The following is a 19747-nucleotide window of genomic DNA, read 5'->3' as shown; positions in this document are numbered from 1 at the left end:
TCACAGTCTTAAACTGATTGTTGGTGCTTTCATTTAATATTTTGTAAAAACCTTTTAACCATACTTTTATTGAACAAGTTGTGGTGAAAGAGCATTATTTCAAATCTCTGTGTGTGCTGATGTTCAATTTGTCTGTGGGAAAGTAATTTCTTTCTGAAAAAGAGACCATATCAGAACTGTTTTGTTTTCCAGAGGCAAATTAGAAATTTTACGTCTAAACAGCAGGTGGCACACAAACACTAAAAAAAACGAAAAAAACATGAAGAAATGTTCGTGGTGGCATTTCTCCGCATAATCCAGTAGGTGGTGGCAATGCGATATTGTGGATGCAAACTGAAGAAATTCAACGAAGAAGAAGAAGGAGAAGAAGGGGTGGAGTTTCGTTGGAGCCAAAAACCCTGAAAGGGGCTGTCGTTGTTTGCAGTCAAAACCAAGATCGGGGAATTTCTCTCGACTACATTAAACTGTGAAAAGAACAGAAATATCAAGGAGAGGTAAACACACAAGCACGCCGAGACACATGAAACGACGACTTGTTGCATGGCTGATAGTGATGTAGCTTAAACTGAGAGCTTTCTGCCTACAGCAACCACCTAGCATTGCTAATTAAGTAGCTAACCAGCCTGTTATTAAACTAACGCTGCACCTTTTCTGCTAATAAGCACCAAAACTAGCTGCTCCTCTACTTCCATACTAAATTTCTGCTCACGGTCTTTTTTTCTAGCCATGTTACAAACGTTAGTGTATTTTAGTTATTCTAAGTTATGCCAGACTTTTGTTTGGGGATGGCTAACTGGCATAGTCCATTGTAGTTAGCCACAGCTGGCTAGCTTCATTCTTTCTTGGTGTTTTTGAGCTGCTTTCCTCCATATTGTTCTTTCTCTCGCCTTCATCTATCACGTTGACATCAGGTCTGTTCATGAAAATACCACAATGTTCCTGCTCGCCACGATTAGTGGTTAAACTGGGATACTAATTGCGTTTTCCAAGCTTATATGCAGTTAAAGCTGTATGCAGTTGTGTAGCTAGCAGTGATTCATGGGCCCTCTGAATGATAACCCTTCCCTCTGCACCTCTGTTAAAAATAATCGTGTTACTGCAAAGCTGTGTCGGATGTACTTGAATCCCATTGAGTGCTCACAGTTTGCTTTTCAATGCACATAATGTACTGTGTACTGAGTAATGCACTTAATGCCCTCAGTGCACTTGTAACTGATTGTATGCATTTTCACATGTAAATGTATTTGAGCTTGTTTATTAAGCTTGTAAAACAGCTTTCAATGTGTGGCACCAGTGAAGGCTACAAAAGTGCATGTTCAACAAGTCTCCATACTAATTTTATAGTTATGCAATAGACAGAAGTGTTTATTGTGCATATAGCAAGTGTTCTGTCACTACTACTTTTGGTGAGCAGCTTCTGTGTTTTGAGCAGCTACCATGGATGCAGGTGAAGACCAAAACACGGGCACCACCAATGGAAATCCACAGACAAGTGGGAACTCCCGCCCACCCCAGATAGCCCATATGTCTCTGTATGAGAGACAGGCTGTGCAGGTGAGTGCATGAATAAATGCATACATGGAATAAAATGATTAACTTCTGTTATCTAGAATTAATAATTGCATTTGAATGTAAAGATGGTTGGATAAGTAGTAAAGCATGTCTGTGTGTTTGTTCAGGCTCTCCAAGCTCTGCAAAGACAGCCAAATGCAGCTCAGTACTTTCAGCAACTCATGCTTCAGCAGCAGATCAATAGTGCCCAACTCCACAACTTGGCCGCTGTGCAACAGGTAACTAGAGCAATGAGAGGAAAATGTAGCCAGTACAGAAACATGGTAAGCAGAAGCCTCACTCCCCTCTCATTTCTCTTTTTCAATCAGGCTACACTTGCAGCTAGTCGCCAGTCCAATACTCCAAATAACAGCATGTCCCAGGCGCCTACCACTGTAAGGTTTTATGTTATTTTTTTGTTTGACTTATCAGTTGTGCAGCTAATATTTGAAAATGCTGGGTATTAAAATGTATAATTTTCTATTTCTCCCAGGTCAACCTAAGCACCACATCTGCAGGGGGGACCATGACTAATCCTCGTCCCCACGGTCCTGCCACCTCTGCGACAACGACAGCTCTCAACCAGTCAGTGTTGCTGGGTGGAAACTCAGCAGGACAGGGGCAGATGTATCTTAGGGTGAGTTTTAAAAAAATATATTGTCTTGTGTCCGTTTTATAGTAGTAATCAATGAAATTAATGAGTATTGGGATTCTTAAGATATCATAATTCAATCTTAATTCTGTTCACAAAAGCTTATTGATTTGTGGTTCAAAGGATCTGCTCTTGGGTTTGTCAAGATTGGTATCTACTGCAACTCATAACTAGAGACGTTTTATATTATTTCTGCAAGAGCAGAAACAGCAGAGGGTTCAACTAAACTCCATCAACAAAAAATGTCCAAGAGAAAGTTTCTTAAGATTACCAGTGATACTTTTTTATCTCTCAGAAGAACTGTGTAAAATCAGTACAATGGCAACCATTTTTCCACTCCACATTTTCCCTGATTACATAATAAATTGTCATTTCTTCTTTCTCTTTTTTACCACATTTGAAGTCTGTGTAATTGAGGAGTCATTCACTAAAATATTTGGTATCCACAACATTGACCATCTGTCCTGCTCATCTACACAGGTCAACCGTTCTCTCAGGGCTCCCCTTGCCTCTCAGCTCATCTTCATGCCTGGTGGTACAGCAACAGCAACTGTAGCAACAGTTGCCCAGACACAGCCGCAGCAACAGCAGCAGCAGCAGCAGCAGCAGCAGCAGCAACAACAACAACAACAACAACAGCCACAGCATGAAGTTGCTCCTACCACAGCCAGTGCCCAGTCTGACAGTGATCAGGTTTGAGCACCATTACCTACCTGTAATGTGAATTCTGGACTATTTAATGTTAGATAGTCTGTAAATATTTTACAGCAAAGAAACATGATGAGTGGAGTCCAATAGTCCTCCCACAACTATAAAATGCATTTCACAAGTCCTTTCTTTATCTTCCAGGTTCAGAATCTAGCCCTACACTGTGCTTCCACTCCCAGAGTCGTTGCTGTCAAGTCTGAGCTCCCAGACAGGAAAGATGCCGCCAGCTTTCCTCTTGGTCAACAGCAGCAGACTTTCCCCCAGCAGCAGCAAGTACAACCACAACAGCAACAACAGATGGCCAAACCCAACTTTACTCAGCAGTCCACCGCCAACAGTATGGCTGTAAAGGCTGGAAGCCAGGCTGCAATGACTGTTACTCCTGCTGCTACTGTAGCTCCTTCTTCCTCCTCCTCCCCAGCACTCCCTCTCTCCCAACTCCTCTTGTCTTCCTCGGCTGCCCCTGTGATCCTGGTGCCCACCTCTAATGTTCCTACCTCCACCCAGGGCTACCCCATCGGCTCAGTGGCCCCAAAAGCCAACGTTAACACGCAGACTCTGGTGGTGCAGCCCCTACAACAGGCCAGCACAACGGCAGACAAAGGTCCTGTGCCTATCCAGCCCAAGACGGCACAAGGACAGCGCTTACCGGTGCAGCTGCCCCCTCGACACCCACTTCCCATTCTCCCAGCACCACCTAGCAACAGCCACAACCCTCCCCACATTCCTGTCCAGCTCGTGGGAGCCAGGCAGTGCTTAGCAGGAAACGTGCAGGCTGTGGCCCTGGCTCAGACACGAAACAGTGCAGCCCAGGACAGTACAGCTGGTGGGAATGTGAACGCAGTCTCCCACAACAGTGCCACAACTATGGTAAGATCAACTGTAGACAACAGTGACAGCAGACACTGCTTTGGTGTGAGAATAAGCATCATACAATCATTTTTTTCCTGCTTTTTACCCCAAATACAATTAGACAAAGCCTGCCATTGGCTCTCTGAAGAGAAAGTCTGATTGTGATGCACCAAATGAGATGACAGCAGAATCTTCAGACTCAGCACCGATGAAAGATTCTGCTCCTCCGTTATCCCCGGCCCCGACAAAGGACTCAGGTATATCAACCGTCATCTCCAAATCAAGCATAAATATTGTAACTGTAAGTCTGGAAATGTGGTTGAAACTCATTCTGTTCCCTGTTTCTTTCACTCTTCACCAGCTCCTCTTGTAGCAGCTGCCTTCTCTTCTCCTCCCACCCTGTCCTTGCCTCTGCCCTTGTCAAGAGTCGGGCACGGAGACAAAGACAGAGCACCTGTTCCTCAGGCGGTGGTCAAACCTCAAGTTCTCACCCATCTCATAGAGGGCTTTGTCATCCAGGAGGGAGCTGAGCCTTTCCCTGTAAGTGTTCCCTGACATGAAAGCACACTGCTCACTTGGAGTCAACACTTAAATTTGAATGGCACTGGCTGTGCACTCTTACATGTAAAAAAAAGTTTCTGACTGATTTGACTTGACAGGTTGCTGGACTCCTCAAAGATAGAGATTTTGCCCTGGTTGGCCGCTCAGAGAACGGAGCTCCATGTAAGTGTCTGTTTTTTTTAATGACCATGTATGATACCATAAAGCTGTATTATACATGATTCAGCTCATGGCCAATATTTACATAGTGATTTCCCTTTCCTCTCCAGTGTTGAAGTGTGAGTACTGTGGAAGTCTCGCTCCAGCCAGCCAGTTCAGAGGATCAAAGAGGTTCTGTTCGAATACTTGTGCTAAGAGGTAAATTTTCCTTTAAATCCTAAAGCTTCCCATGTCAGCAGTGTCTTGAAAAACTCTTTGCGCTATACAAAGGATAGGCAACAATATGTAAAGTACCAACAGTTGGCAAGTTTTCACTCCAGACTTTAACAAGACTTTACCAGGTGATGCCACTGATTAGCACATTGTGAAGTGTGTTTGGTTGGAGTAAAAACATGCAAGCTGTTCGCAAATTTACCAGAACCAAAACCAAGGAAAATGTGACTTTATAATTAAATTTCATCATATGAAATATTTCTTGCCAGTTTTTCACAAAACCTTTTTTTTTGATAATTCTTGGGTGATTACCATACATACTGAAATGTATTGACTGTGCATCTGGATCTACAGGTATAATGTAAGCTGCAGCCAACACTTCAAGACAAGCAGAGGGAGAGGTGGTGCAGGGGTGGCACCGCCTCCAGCACCCACCGAGAGTGCTGCGAGGCGCCGGGGCCCCTCTCGCAGGAGCAGTTCTGATATTAATAAAATATCAAGCCGACATCTACCTGTTAAGGTAAGATCTGTAGTTTATAAGGTTGGTGAGATAGTTTTCTTGTCATCAGCAAATCTCATGAATAGACCAAAACCTAAAATGATTTGATCCTTCTAACAAGAATTGTCTTTGTAGCCAAAACCTGATATATCTTATTCCCCAGTGCATCATCTTCCATTGTTGTCCAAAAACTATAGTTGATTTTGAGTCAATCCTTATATGCCAGACTGCTGCTGTTAATACTCACTGAAGCACCAACTGTGTATTAATCTGCAGCTGAAAACAGTCCCCAATAAATACACCATTTACTCTTGTTTAGGTCACATTTGGCACAATTCACAGTAATGAATGAAACTGTTATTTGAATGTATTATTCGTGACATGTCTTATACCATCACTGAGAACAAACAGGCTTGGGTCTGAGTGCGAGTTTGTGTAACACGTTGTTGGTTTTGGTCTTTCACTGAACCTGTTGACAATAAGAGAAATATTTAATAAAACCAACTTAATTTTTTGAATCGTGTTTGTTTTTGTCAACAAGCACAGTTTACTCTCTGAAGTTTTATCTTTTCCTTTTGTGTTTGAATCTCTACTTTTTGGATTTAGTGTCACTCTGAGTCCAGTCGCTCAGAGGATGTATCCAGTGACGGAGAGGAAGAGGAGGAAGACGACTCTCCTTCACTTTCCCCAAGCTCTTCACACTCCTGCTCCAGAGCGGAGAACAGCGCTCCTCAGTCTGATAGCTCAGCACCTGGCAGCCTCCCGCTGGAAGGAGCTAACTTCCTCTCAGCAACACCTGCTCAGTGGAGTGTGGAAGAAGTCTGCAGATTTATCTCTTCACTTCAAGGTTGGTGGATAGTGAACAAATCACAGCTGAGTTCATTTCACTTTTGTAAGTTCAACTCATGTCAGTTATATCTTCCCGTCTTTCTGTTTCTGTCCAGGCTGTGAGGAGTTAGCTGCCCAGTTCCTGTCACAGGAAATAGACGGGCAGGCTTTGCTGCTTCTGCGAGAGGACCATCTCATTTCCACCATGAATATCAAGTTGGGTCCCGCTCTCAAGATCTGTGCCTCCATCAACAGCCTGCGTGAATGATGCAGTCAGTGCTTCAGAGGGGAAACCAGGGTTGTTTTCTCATCGAGGACTTCTCACTGGAATTAATAGCTGACCTGACGAGTTAAAACCTAAGACTGAGATCTATGAGGACAGTGAGGATGTTTGTTTGTTTGTTTGTTTTTTTACAATACAACAGTGGCCCATCAATCATGTGGAGAGATGGACAGTTTACTTTCTGGACTCTGAATGTGCAAAAACATGTTTTACTGTTACGTGTGAGTGGTGGTGAGCATGGACAGTCTGAAGTATTCATGTCAGTAGCAAGAAATAGTGTTTGTCCTTTTGTATGTATACTCTTGTACTGTGCAAATCTGCCAGCCTGCAGTAATCGGTGCTAGGTCTCCCAGCTAGGACAGTTCACCCGAAACGTTGCCTTCTTGCTGTATTTCAAACGGTGCTTTAACTTTTAGTGCTATGATTTGGAGTGATGTCAACAACGTTGATCCATTTCATTAAAATATATCTTTTAGTAGTAATTTGTTTGTTTGGTTGTTTTTACCATAGATGTTCAATCCAGGCTGCAATCACATTGAGCAAAGGACACTCAAAAAGCCTGGTATGTCAATTAGTTAATTTTACCAGTTATTAAAGTTTAGTTTTGTATCTTTTCCATTTTATATACTACAATCAAAATTATTTTTTCATGTATATATCGTTTTTAGTAGCTTTAATCAACCTAACTACCTGAAAATAGGTATTCCTCATGGTTTGCTCTTTCAAGGGCTGAGTGGAGGTGCTCTGTGTACATGTATGCAGTACTACAAATAAACAAAATACCTGTTACTGGAAGCAGGTGTATGTGTGTGTGTGTGTGTATGCATGCATGCATGCTTTTATTCCTCTGAAAATGAGTCATTCTAGTCTTTGCGATGAGTATTTATTCACATTTTAGTGTATGTAAACAGTTTGAACTCATTTCTCATAGATGTCCACATGAAACAGAAAAAGACAGTGAGTATAATAACAGATTTTTTTCCTTCATTCCCACAACTTTCCCTGATATAGAATTATACAAAAAATATAACAAATATTACATCCGTTAATATACATTCGTTTCATATTGTAAATGAGATTTGTAAACCATCATATGTTGACAATCTTCACTACAAGTTCAGGATGCAGCAGCTGTACATTGGTCAAGTTTACATACTGTATTTTACATCTACTACTACAAAATTACTGGTTGTATTTCCCCAAGTGAAACTCACAGATTTAGATATTACAGATAAAGACACCCATTAGTAAGGTCTGACTTATCTGAAAATTAACGTTTCCCAAAGATGAACAAGCACTTAGAAGTGTTTTTCTTAGAAGTTGTGTAAACCTGAAGTAGGAGAATAAATAACAGAAAAAAAGGAACAATTTCAGTGCCCAAAACACTGATAAACAGTTTTGAACACTTGTTATTGTGCCTTAAAGTGTTGCAAAAGTGCACCATTGGGGTATTTGAGCATAGTGCAGTATTCTTGCAGGCCAGTTTGGGGCGTAATTTCCACTGGGGACGGTTTATAAGTGAAACACCAACAGCGGCAGTTAAATTTAACATTAAGTATGGATACATGAAGGTAAGAAGTTCTTGAAGGATCACAAAAAAGGGGATTACAAAAGGCTTGTATTTTGAGTGACACTGTGAGAAGGTAGAACCAAAGCCTGTCTGGTCTCAGGTATAACTAATACTCATAATAAAGATAAATACACACTAGACTTATATAAAAAAGCCAATACATTCATTGACATTGCTTTTATATACAGGTATTGACAGTGTATGACTTCTAAAAAAGTTTTATATTCTTTGATACATTTTGTATATGTCTGTTGTGACTGAAGTTGCAAATGACACAATATCTATTGATAGTGCCACAATAATGTACCATAGATCTGCCAGTCCTATTCTTCATAATATTTACTGTATATATACCCATAACTGAATAACTCAACATGTGAAGTTCAGTAAAGTTATGGGTTAAACAACACAGACAGTAAGACCGCTTTTTCTTATGCATATTTAGTACTATTCTGGCAGAATTAGCATGAAGACCAACTTAATTATTTCCCAGGTTTTGTTTTAGTTGGGACTGTAGTCCCTAAATGTATGTAGAAATGCAGCTCCTCAAACCAAAGCTACGCCCTTGCAGGCAGTGATCAGAAAACAGTGTAGCTGTTGGTTTCCCCATATCCTGCCTCCTGCAGGTACTGCTCGATGTTAACTGTCCCCGGCACCTTGAGGACTTTGTCTGAGGCACTCTTCTCTCCTGAGACGAGCTTGCGTTTCACCTCAGCCAAGGAGGGTCGATCTTGATACTTCCACTGGCAGCAACCCTTAATGATGTTGCACCTGTGTGAGAGAGTTTTACAGAGAATTTGTTAAAGATGGGAACTCTGTAATGGTTCAATTGCTTCAGATTTGGATGTGTGTTATCTGGAGCATGCAGTGGATACTTACAACGTGTTGGAGCAGTTGGAAGGTTTTTTCAGACTTTTCCCTCGTTGGTGAAACTGTAAAAGCTCATTAACTGAGATTTCTGCAAACGGAGCTTCACCTGGAGAGAAAATAGTACATGTAGTAGGTCGTCCTAGTTATCTAGTAAATATATTTCTATAAGTCTATTATTATTTATGACCTATGCTCTCAAATGCTAAATTACAACTTACCCAGTGTTGCCATTTCATACAATAAGGTGCCAAATGACCAGCTAGAGAAGGACACACATAAAAATAATAGTTAAACCTTCCATTCAGTAAGTGCCCTTAATAATACTTACAGTACATGCATTTCATATCTTTGTTATTTTAATCATTAAGCATTTTATGCATCAGCAACATCTGTACTGAAGGATATAAATTGTAGACGGAGATGGAAATGGATAAACTCACATATCGCTGCTCTGACTGGCAGGTCTCTTGGCTAGCAGCTCTGGCGCCTGCCATTTCTTCATGCTGGGATCGTCTCTCTGAGTGACTCCCTGGTTCTTCCTTGTGTAGACTCCATGCAGGCCCCAAAGCTTGGCCGTGAACGCACTACTGACCAGTACACTGCGGGCTCGGATGTTTCCATGGAGAAGATCTTTACTGTGAAGGAACTCCTGATTGGGCAACAAGATAAAGACGTGTCAAGATAAAACATTTCAGATTATTGTGTAAAGTTCCTCCAGTAGAAACAGACACTGCACTATGAGAGCAACTGTTGAGACAGTATGTCAGTACTGCTGGGACCGATCCATAGATTCATCAGGAGTGTAACAACGAATGGAATAAAAGCAGTTTAATTTGATTGTTACAAATGTTTAAAAATGGTTTCACAAATATCTATGAATTTTATAGGCATGGCTTCTCATACCCAAAGTGATATATAAAGTTTGTTCTGTTTTCTACAAAGTATGTATGTATGTAACCTTTGGGATGACATATGATCTTTGTAGGGGAATCTCGTCAACAAGTCAATGCTGAGATGGGGTTGGGAATGGTTCATTGTATGTACAGTGACTGATCTGAAAGTCAAACATGTGGTCTAAAAAAGGTTAGGACATATTTATCCTATATTAGTATACTGACCAGCGCTGAGGCCACCTGTGTGGCCATAGTAAATATTCGTCTCTCAGTCATCTCACATGGAGGATCCACTTGTTCCTGAAAACACAAACACCAATGAGTTATGCTGCACTTTGCCATTTGGATGATGAAACAATTATTCTTTTCTTTGTTTGAATGCTTTTTTACTTTAACTATATGGTTATAACTGTATATACGGTATATATACACTCTTTAAAAATAAACTTCAGACGTACCTGTCTGCATTGCCACAGGAAGCTGAGCAGGTCTCTGTTCTCCAGCTCTTCCACAACGGTAACCAGAGGAGCTCGCAAGGAGACCACACCAAGGAGCTCTGGCAGGAAAGGGTGGGGTCCAAGCTGGGCCAGAAAGGATGCAAAACCCAGGAAGCTGTGTCTTTCTGTGGCGTCAGCAGAGTCTGTAAAAGGTAAGAATGACAATGAGATGAAAATGAAAAAGAAATGTCCTGAAATCAGATGAGAAATTACCAACAATCTTGAAATCCACCAAAGGGGCTATTCACAAACACACATCCATTAAATGAAGTGCAGGTTTAACCCTTTCTCACCATTAAGCACCCGCAGTACCACGTTCCTGTTTTCCATACGGGCCCTATAGAGGGACACAGTGGAGTCGGAGCGCAGGGAGAAGGCAGTAGGCAGAGGGGTGACCAGGTTGAAGGACTCAGGCAGCCTCTTGCGGGGCAACTCTCTGGGCTGGACAATGGGTTTGAAACTGGGTTGGAAGGGCTGCGGTGGGGGGCTTGACGGGAAGGAGGGTGTGTCCACAGACGTGGAGAGGTTTTTGGCAGGGTAAGTGTTTGGGGGGTGGAAGGTGGAGTAGGAACTGGGCACGTCCAGAGCAATGCTTTCATGCTCCAGGACATTGATACCTGGTGGAGCTATAGACAGAGAGTTAAGGCGGGGAGAGAATAAGAATAGTTAGCATTAGTCTTTGTGTAGTGTTTGACTGAAACCAAGAAAGATAGAGCACTTACAGTAACGATCCCAGGGGGGTATTTATGTTATAGAGTGGATATTAAAGCTCTAAAATAGGCAAAATTATTCATTTTTCCTCAAATCCATAATTGATATATCTTTATAAACACAAAATAAAACCCAGACTCTAAGAATATGGATATGTTTGATAGGTATGGTGGTAAAAAAGCAGAATAACAATTAAGATTTGCATGCACACTCCACAGCCGCAACTTGTAAGTAAAATTGTGTAACTGAAAAATCTCTTATTTGTAAGGAAGAATGTGATTACTTTTGCAGTGTAGTTTACTTTATTTGAATTAAATTCTGCAGAATAGGATGTAAAACACTGTGCAAATGTTGAAAAATGAAACAAATTTTACTTTGAAAAGATTCTGTAGAACAGAAAATACTGCAAAAAGTTTTGAGGGATTATATTTCTTTACAAATGTACATATTTAACTACACCTCATGCAAACAGCAAGAAACAGGAAAGTACTCATTACAAGAAACGATATTGTTTCATTTATTTAAATCTAGGCTGACACCCTAACTTCTTCTCTGTCTTCTTACCATCGATGCCATGCAGCACTCTCCTGGAGGCTGCCTTAGAGGCCTGCGGACGGACGCGGTCGACTTTCTCTGGACAAAAACGCAGGAGGAAAATGAAGACCAGAGTGACCAGGAAGCTGGCCAGCAGTAAAATGGGAACGATGATCACCTCCTGCTCATACACACGGATCTCTGCAAGATAAGCACAGACACAAGGATGTTCATCTTCATAATCACTCAGCGAGACTGCGATCGACCGAAAGCAGCAAACATGTTTGTTTGTACAGCAAATGAGGCTTTCAGGTTGTCAGGATGTGAGGTTGTTCATCCGTCAACTAAAGGGAAAATTTAGCAAGACTAGATTGTAGCTTGTATTTTCAGACAATGACAAAATAACTCTAACTAATTGAATACATTTAGTGGACATAATGTTGACTTTGCCCAGGTTAGTGGCAAAAAGTTTCTTCTCTGCTGATAACTCACCACAGATAGTGTCTCCAGGCTTGCAGTGGAAGTCTGCTTCTGATATTGAAGACATCCTGTCAAAAGTTAAAAGAGATGATAACTGATTATTCGAAGCTAAGGATATTTTATGCACTCCTCGCCCTTAAAGCCAATCTGACTCAATCCATTTCTTAAATTTATGTAACAGCTTCAGGATATTATCCATTTACTAAAGACATTTAAGTCTTTCTTGCTTATAAACAAATACACGCCGATGATTAATTAAAATTATTAAGCGGTAGTCCTGAAAGCTGAATCTGCAGAATCTGCAAATAGTAACATGACTCTTACAGGTAACCGGTATGAGAAGGTGTCTGACGTGTAACTGAGACCAGGAACTTCAGGTGTTGTATCACTGTCTCTGAGGTATGCCAAACCATTTCTTCCTGCCAACCTAGATACCTTCACCACATTGCTTTTATTCATTTCATCTTCTCTTGTGACACAGAACTTTAATCCTTTTGGATTTACTGCTCAGCCCTCTAACATGGGGTCAATCTTTAGATGGAGTAATATTATATGAGCTACTTTAACTACAAGACAATCCCTTCACCAAAGCTGTGTACTGAAAAAAATAATTATCTCCAACTGAGGCATCTTCTGCTATCTTATATCTGAATTCATAGCTGTTTTAAATGTAGTGACACTGCAGCAACACACTTCAGTCACATGATCATCCTTCTACGTCAGATCCAAGATCTCTAAACCTGTCCATCTGCATTTTTTAACATTAATGGTAGTGCTGCACTACACACTCAAAGGGAAAATGGCAAAACAGCACCGGCTCACACCCCAACTGATAGAAAGAAATGTCATCATGAAGATCACTAAAAGACCTGAGTGAGACACACAGTTAAATTAACATCTTTCATATTAACACCAGTTTACCTCACAGTTACCATAACAATATATTACATGACTTAAAAACAGAGACAGTGAGAGTATAATAGAAGATACATTTAGTGTACAACATCCTCACCTTACCTCCTTCAGTTGTGTCTTAAATCCCTCCCAAAAAAAAGATCCTGTTAGTGCAGACTCATGTCTCCGTCCTTCATACGGTTAGGCACTTCTCATACATCATCCCAGCTGAGTGTGTATCTTCAGATCTTCATTGTCTTGTTTTTCTCAGGCGGTTTGTCAGGCTCAAGGGATCAATGTGCGGCTCTCTGTTTGTCTACCTTCAGTGTTTTCTTAACTCCACCCTCCTCACCTGCAACTCTTCCTACGCCTCTCCTATTTACCCCTTCCTCCTTCCTTCTTTCTGTCTCTTTCAGTTCAAGAGGCGATCACAGTCATATCAGGTTTATGGTAATCAACAGTCCTGCCCTGTCTTTCTTGGGGTTTGCTCTGCCACATTCTGCTATTTCCTATTATTCTGAAGCCGGCATATGTTAGCTACTTCTGGCCCAACCTATCTCTTCTTTTGTCCAGGGAAAACTGGTCCTGCGGCTCCTTGTCATTTTTAGTCTCCAGCCTTTTGTTAAGAATGTTTGGCCTTCATTGCTCTGAAACTCGTATGACAAGCTTTGCTGTCTCTGGAGTATTCAGTCAGCAATAAACTGCATTTCTTTCGAATCAGATAATCCCATATCTAGAAAAAATATGTAAATAGCATGCTGTCAGTTTCAATAGTGCCTTATTATGACATATCATACTCTGACACAAATAAAAACAAATAAAGATAATAAATAAGAAGGAAGTGACTCCTTTCCTGTGCATACTGTATGTGAACACTGGTTTATTAGTGAAAGGGATGTTTTTGAAGTGCATGTGTAGCACTGAAGATAGTTATGAACCTAATCAAAGCAAATTTTTGATAATTGAAATTAATATCACATAGTGTGAAAAAGAAACATCTTTTAAAAATCACTTACTCTAAGCTGTTTTTATATTTAATGATACTGTAATGCCACTGTATATTAATTGTATTTTTCATATTTAACCATATGCAGAATTATACTATTAAACTATTAAACTTTAACTTCATGCAAACCTATTCACATATAAGGTCTTTATCTCGGTCCCACGTTTACGACAGCAATAAGACAACAGTAAGACAATAAGGAAAGACGAAAACGGAATGATGCAACATCGAAGCATTAAGGAGAGATGAGGCCACCAATAAACGATGGAGAAAATAAACGGATTAATCAAATCAAGAGGAGTGGACTGAAAATCATTGATTATAAAGTTTGTACTGGTGTGCAATATTTACAAATGCAACACAATGTTTTACATATCGAGAAATGAGGAACAAAATAAAATGAATTCAGGGTGCAAACACGTGAATAGTGTGAGGCTGAATAGCGTAATTCTAAAAATGTAAAAATAGAACAAGTAGAGAGACATTGCACACTTATCCACCCCTTTTATTTATTTTTTTACCAGAATGGACAACTGTCATACAATATTCATCTGATGTTTTTTAAATCTGATCAGTGGTAGTTGAGATGTATATCTGATTATTAAATAACAACAAAAATACTGTAATATTAAGCACGGATTGAGCAATCACATGCATTATGTCTGAAAAATGTTTTGTCAAAAAGTGAACATTGACTCACTCCAGATTTTAGTGACTAAAAAGAAAAAGACATAAATTCCCAGCTTAAATTGAAAATGATCAACTCTGCGTGAGGTGTGACATTTCATTTTACATTTGAAATGTTTTATAACTAAGGTTTAATCCATTAATCCAAACATCCATGATCTACACTCACTTATCCTGTTCAGGGCTGCAGGAGGCGCGAGTCTATATCCCAGCTCACATTGGGAAAGAGGAGGTTACATCCTGGACAGCTCGTCAATCCTCCACAAGACATAAACAAATAGAAAACCACATGCAGTACATTCATACCTATAGCCACCACAGTTTCCAGTCCACCTAACCTTAATGGGAATGTCAATAATTTAGCAGGTAAACCTGTAAAAAGTTTTAGGAAAGTTGAAATTTTGACCTGATGGTGACACTGAAAGTAAAGACAAAGAATCACCCAAGTACAATTCATTAATTATCCTTAAGTTGTCAATGTTCCTTTTAATAAGCACATTACAACGCTGTAAAATGGTATGTGACATTACTTCACACTATTATTTGTTAGTGAGAAATCGGGAATATAATGTTTGGATGTAACAATGCATTGATTCCTTCTGGAAAACCATGATTGAAGAATTAGCGAAGCATCCCAACAGAGTTTGAAGGCAGCTTTCATCTCACAGTTTGGCAGCTGATTTTCCAGGCTGAGGTCCGAGCCACTTCTCCCCTGAAACAGACGACAAAGTTAGATTTAGCAAGAAGCTCAGAGAGCTTCAGCTTGAACTGTTAATGAATTGAACTGCGGACAGAAACAGAAGAGAAAAGCTTCAATAGATTTTTGTTATGCTGTCAAATGTTTATCAGTGTCTAAGTAAAACTGATCATGATCACAGAATAATTTCTCATAAGCATCACAGTTAAGACTAAAAGAGAGAAAAGTACATTTAATCTTTATGTTGTCAGTTTAACAGTAAATTAGTGTTTTTTTCAATGATGTATAATGCAACAGTTTTCTCACCAATGCAGTGGGCCATGAGCTCAAATCTGTCTGATCCAAAGAACATCTTGTGCTTTCCATTCACATGACACACCATCATGGGGAAGCCAAACGACTGGGAAGAGTTAAGGGGAGCGATATAGTTCATGACATTCATTACACTGTCCACTGCCTGAATGTGCAAGAAGAGCTGAAGGACAACTGACCCCGTGATCAAGTGCCTCCTGCGTTGTGCTTTTCAGCTTGTCTTTGATCTCCTTTGAGGTGGATAGTTTGAGCAGTTCTTTAATCTCGCTGTCAGGCAATCCTGCTTTCATCGCTGCCTGCAAAAAAAAAAAAAAGGCAACAGTGTGACAAAACTCCTTTATCTTTATGAATAAATTTACCCTTTTCAAATGCATCCAGGCTGGATAAGTCAGTACCTCAGACAGCGATGCAGGGTCGGTGATGTCTTTGTCCTCACTCCAGATCCTCATCCACAGCTCCCGAGACACCTGCTCCACCTGCTTGTCTCCGCCCGTCTCCCTCTCTTGCACTGCTGCCACAAATCGCATTGCAGACAAGGAGCCTACAAGAAGAAAACAGAAGACCATAAACTCACTGTTATTAGCTTTCCTCACTAAATAAATAGTAACACTAGTATCTAATTGAAGACTGGATTATACACCTTAGGGGCCCCAGAAGCCCCACTAAAGACCACCGGAGACTTAAAAAGGCAAGTCTCCCCATTCCAGCCCTCATCACCTTCTACAGAGGCACCATTGAAAGCACTCAAACCTACGGTCCCACTTCCTGGTTCGGTAAGTGTCCAAATAATCATCTGAACAGGATAGTGAAGACAGCTAGCGAGATCATTGGTTCCCCTCTCCCCTTCCTGCTGGAGATTTACCATCAACACTGTGTTCACAGAGCCTTCAGCATCAACAAGGATCCCCACCACCCTTCCCATATCTGTTTTCCCTCCTGCCATCTGGAAAGAGGTACAGGAGCATCTGTGCCAAATCCAGCAGAATGCTAAATAGCTTTTACCCGCAAGCAGTCAGGATCATTAACAGACTGTGCTCCCCCATGAACACAAGAAAATGACAATAAACTAAATCTTGAAATCTTGAATCTTAAAAAGTACAAAATCATCTGGCATAATAATGTGGGTCCTGCTTTAATATCTAATCTTGAGGCCTTGTCTTGTCTGGAGTGGCCTTTTGTAAAAATCTAGTTGTAATACTTTAATTTAGTGATTTTAGATCTTCTGATACCTTGATTAAATACTCTGAGGCAGTGAAAATCGATCCAAACTGTCTGAGTTTGCTTCAAAATTGCAAAAATTGTATGACCGATGATGTTCGAAGCAGTTTTCTTCTTTGTTTTGCAATTGAAACCACAAATGGCTTGAAAAGGTTCACTGAGTCAGACAAACACTTCATGGATTATACTACTGGTGGAGTTGAAGAAAATTGTCATTTTGCAATTGCATGAGCACAGTTACTGTAGATTTTGTTGCCGACACACGTAGGCAAATTATATGTCTATCAACGCTGTGTGTCCATGAGCACCTTCACTGTCTAACAAATTATATGAATTTATTTCCAACATAGTGTTTTGTGAATCCTTTATGCTTCAGAAAAACACATTTCAGTATCACCACCTTTATTATTTCAGCTGATATTGTGCTTAAATGGTGTATGTACCTTAAATTAATTTGAGCTTAAAGGACAGGTTCACAATTTTTCAAATCTGTCTTAAATCAACAGTTAGGTGCCCATATGAACACTTAAGAGGTTTTCCTTGCTGTAATCATTTCTCCTGTTCACACTGGCAATAAAAAGATCCCCTTCAAATGTGAGTGTAAGTGACGGGGGCCAAAATCCACAGTGTGTCCACACAGTCATTTTGTGCAAAAATGCATTTAAAAGTTTATCTGAAGCTTATATGAGGCTTCAGCAGTCTGAGTTAGTCATATCAAGTGGATATCTGACACATTTACAGTCTTTTTAGCATCAAATTCCCTCTGTGTGTTTCCCTGTTGAGCTGCGGTGGAAGTATAGTAACAAAAAGAGGGACTTTGGCACTAAAAAGACTTTAACGTTGAAAGATATCTACTTGATTTGACTCATTTGGATGAAGCTTCATACTAGCTTCAGATAAACTTTTAAATACATTTTTGCACAGAAGGAGTCTTCTGGATTTTGGCCTCAATCACTTACATTGTAAGTACATTATGAATGGATCTTCTAATGGTCAGCATGAACAGGAGGATTATAGCAAGAAAAACCTGTTTCAATGTTCCTTTGGGCACCTGACTGTGAAAAATTGTGAACCTGTCCTTTAATCACATAATTACACAGCAAACCTGTGACCAGGACTAATGTAAATAATGCACAGAGAGGGGGGACAACAGGGGTTAATGGGGGTCCAGAAGCAGGTCAATCAGGATATGGTCACTCAGTTTATGATCTACGTACCTTTTTTGAACATGGCCTCAAAGGGGTCAGATGGAGACTGCAGGGGGACATCAAAATACTGTGCCAAGCGTTTCAGGTCATGCGTCATATACGCGAATTTGTTTGGAACCAGTCCAGGGGGCTTGTTGCCTGTCATGAAAGATAAATATTGAAATATGACAGTAGTAACGGCTTCCACATGAATATGGACATGCAACAGGCTGTTTAAGTAAATAATCTTTCCTACCTGAGCCTTGCATGACTCCACCCAGAAATGCAGGGCGCAGTTTGAGATCTATGTTCCACACGTTTCTGTAGCGACACATGACCTGTAAACAAACAATCTGTGTAAAGCTTGACTTTGTAAATAAAAAGTTATGGAAAGTAACTAAGTACATATACTCAAGTACTATATTTAAGTACAATTTAGAGGTACTTGTACTTTACTTGAGTATTTCTATTTGATGCTACTTTATACTTCCACTTCACTACATTTCAGAGGGAAATATTGTACTTTCTACTCCACTACGTTTATTTGACAGCTTTAGTTACTTTTCAACTGAAGATTTGACACAATGCATAATAATAACAAGCTTTTAAAATACAACACATTGTTAAAGATGAATCCAGTGGTTTCCAACCTTTTTGGCTTTTGACATCTTACAAAAAGCAGTGTAGTCGGGGTCACATTTCAGATGTCTGAGTTGATAACAGCTCCACCAAATAGTGATTTTTCCCTCTAAACTTCTCACATGGTTTCATTTCTATAAATGTTCAAATGATCCAATATTTCACCAACAATCAAAGATGAGAGAAAATCTGTGTATCAGAACTTCTTCTTTCCTCTCCCATTAATCATCTTACAACCCCTCAGATTTATCAGATTTATCTGGTGACCCTTTGGAGGGGCCTGACCCCTAGGTTGGGAACCACTGGACTAAACTAGTTAACTGTATATAAAGTAGTTGAAACTAGCTTCACCTCCAGCAGCTACAACAGTAACATGCTGCTCTGACACTGATGCTTCAGTATTAATAATCTAATGTTGTCATATATAATAATATATCAGTAAGAGGGATGAAATGAGGACCTTTACTTTAAGTACATTTTGCTGGCAATACTTAAGTAATTTTAACGTTACTTAAGGAGGACTTTACATGCAGGAGTTGTAATGAGTACCTTTACACTGCTGTATTGGTACTTTTACTTCAGTAAAACATGTGAAAACTTCTTCCATCGTTTCCAAAAAGGCACAAACCTCAAAGCCAAGCCAAGAATAGGGAGAAACAACATCGTAGAACAACTCGATCACTTTCTTGGATGTCATCTTCGGCTCGGTTTTTAACTTGCTTTCGATATCAATAACAACAAAGAGTCTCCTCCAACGCTAACTTACTTGCAGGAAACCTCAGCTCAGTGTGCCAAAGTTCAACTAACGTGACACAGGGCTGCTTAATGTCATGTTTTCAAAGTCAAATCTTAATGAAAAAGCACGTTTACAAACAGAAAATCAATTTGGTTGGCTTTAACGGACGTATCGATGAAAAAATGAGCTGGAACCGTCGTCACAATTTGTAACGATACATATTTTATACATATTTACAATTAGCTATTGAGCTAGCTTCTTCTTCTTCTATTGTTTTATTGGCAGTGGCCACACGGCTTATGTCTGCATTACCGTCGTCTACTGGACGGGAGTGTGTAGCAGCACATTAGCAGTCAAAACGAATATCTTCAGTATTATTGTAAGCAGTTAATTAAGAAACAGGTTCACAATTTTCAAGTCAGTCTTAAAACAACAGTCAGGTGTCTATATGAACACTGAAAGATGTTTTCCTCTCTGTAATCATTCCTCCTGTTCATACTGACTATTAAA

At 40.1% G+C, this 19747-nt stretch overlaps 3 protein-coding genes across 3 annotated transcripts; 1 reads left to right on the top strand and 2 right to left on the bottom strand.

Annotated features, from left to right (window-relative positions):
• The first annotated feature begins 339 nt into the window (after window positions 1-339).
• phc1 (polyhomeotic homolog 1) lies at window positions 340-7101 on the top strand. Its single transcript, XM_042422909.1, has 14 exons — window positions 340-494; window positions 1433-1554; window positions 1680-1790; window positions 1881-1946; window positions 2045-2188; window positions 2684-2896; window positions 3053-3781; window positions 3885-4020; window positions 4125-4303; window positions 4423-4486; window positions 4594-4681; window positions 5051-5216; window positions 5802-6042; window positions 6140-7101. Exons 2-14 carry the CDS (start codon window positions 1438-1440, stop codon window positions 6289-6291), a joined length of 2406 nt encoding a protein of 801 aa, XP_042278843.1. The 5' UTR covers window positions 340-494; window positions 1433-1437; the 3' UTR covers window positions 6292-7101.
• A 131-nt stretch (window positions 7102-7232) lies between these two features.
• styk1b (serine/threonine/tyrosine kinase 1b) lies at window positions 7233-13528 on the bottom strand. Its single transcript, XM_042423082.1, has 10 exons — window positions 12874-13528; window positions 11874-11929; window positions 11412-11582; window positions 10430-10762; window positions 10098-10279; window positions 9865-9939; window positions 9187-9395; window positions 8965-9005; window positions 8756-8852; window positions 7233-8647 (listed from the first exon to the last, which is right to left on the bottom strand). Exons 2-10 carry the CDS (start codon window positions 11926-11928, stop codon window positions 8455-8457), a joined length of 1356 nt encoding a protein of 451 aa, XP_042279016.1. The 5' UTR covers window position 11929; window positions 12874-13528; the 3' UTR covers window positions 7233-8454.
• Window positions 13529-14904: 1376 nt separating this feature from the next.
• On the bottom strand, window positions 14905-19515 carry LOC121905076 (glutathione S-transferase kappa 1-like). The gene is made up of 7 exons (XM_042423058.1): window positions 19130-19515; window positions 18119-18200; window positions 17893-18021; window positions 15853-15998; window positions 15637-15753; window positions 15452-15545; window positions 14905-15160 (listed from the first exon to the last, which is right to left on the bottom strand). Exons 1-7 carry the CDS (start codon window positions 19196-19198, stop codon window positions 15111-15113), a joined length of 687 nt encoding a protein of 228 aa, XP_042278992.1. The 5' UTR covers window positions 19199-19515; the 3' UTR covers window positions 14905-15110.
• Window positions 19516-19747: the final 232 nt, after the last annotated feature.

The sequence above is a fragment of the Thunnus maccoyii genome, chromosome 10, assembly GCF_910596095.1.
Source record: "Thunnus maccoyii chromosome 10, fThuMac1.1, whole genome shotgun sequence".
In the NCBI taxonomy this organism is placed as follows: domain Eukaryota; kingdom Metazoa; phylum Chordata; class Actinopteri; order Scombriformes; family Scombridae; genus Thunnus; species Thunnus maccoyii.
Note: the sequence above shows the minus strand (reverse complement) of the source record. Positions and strands in the feature narration are given on the sequence as shown.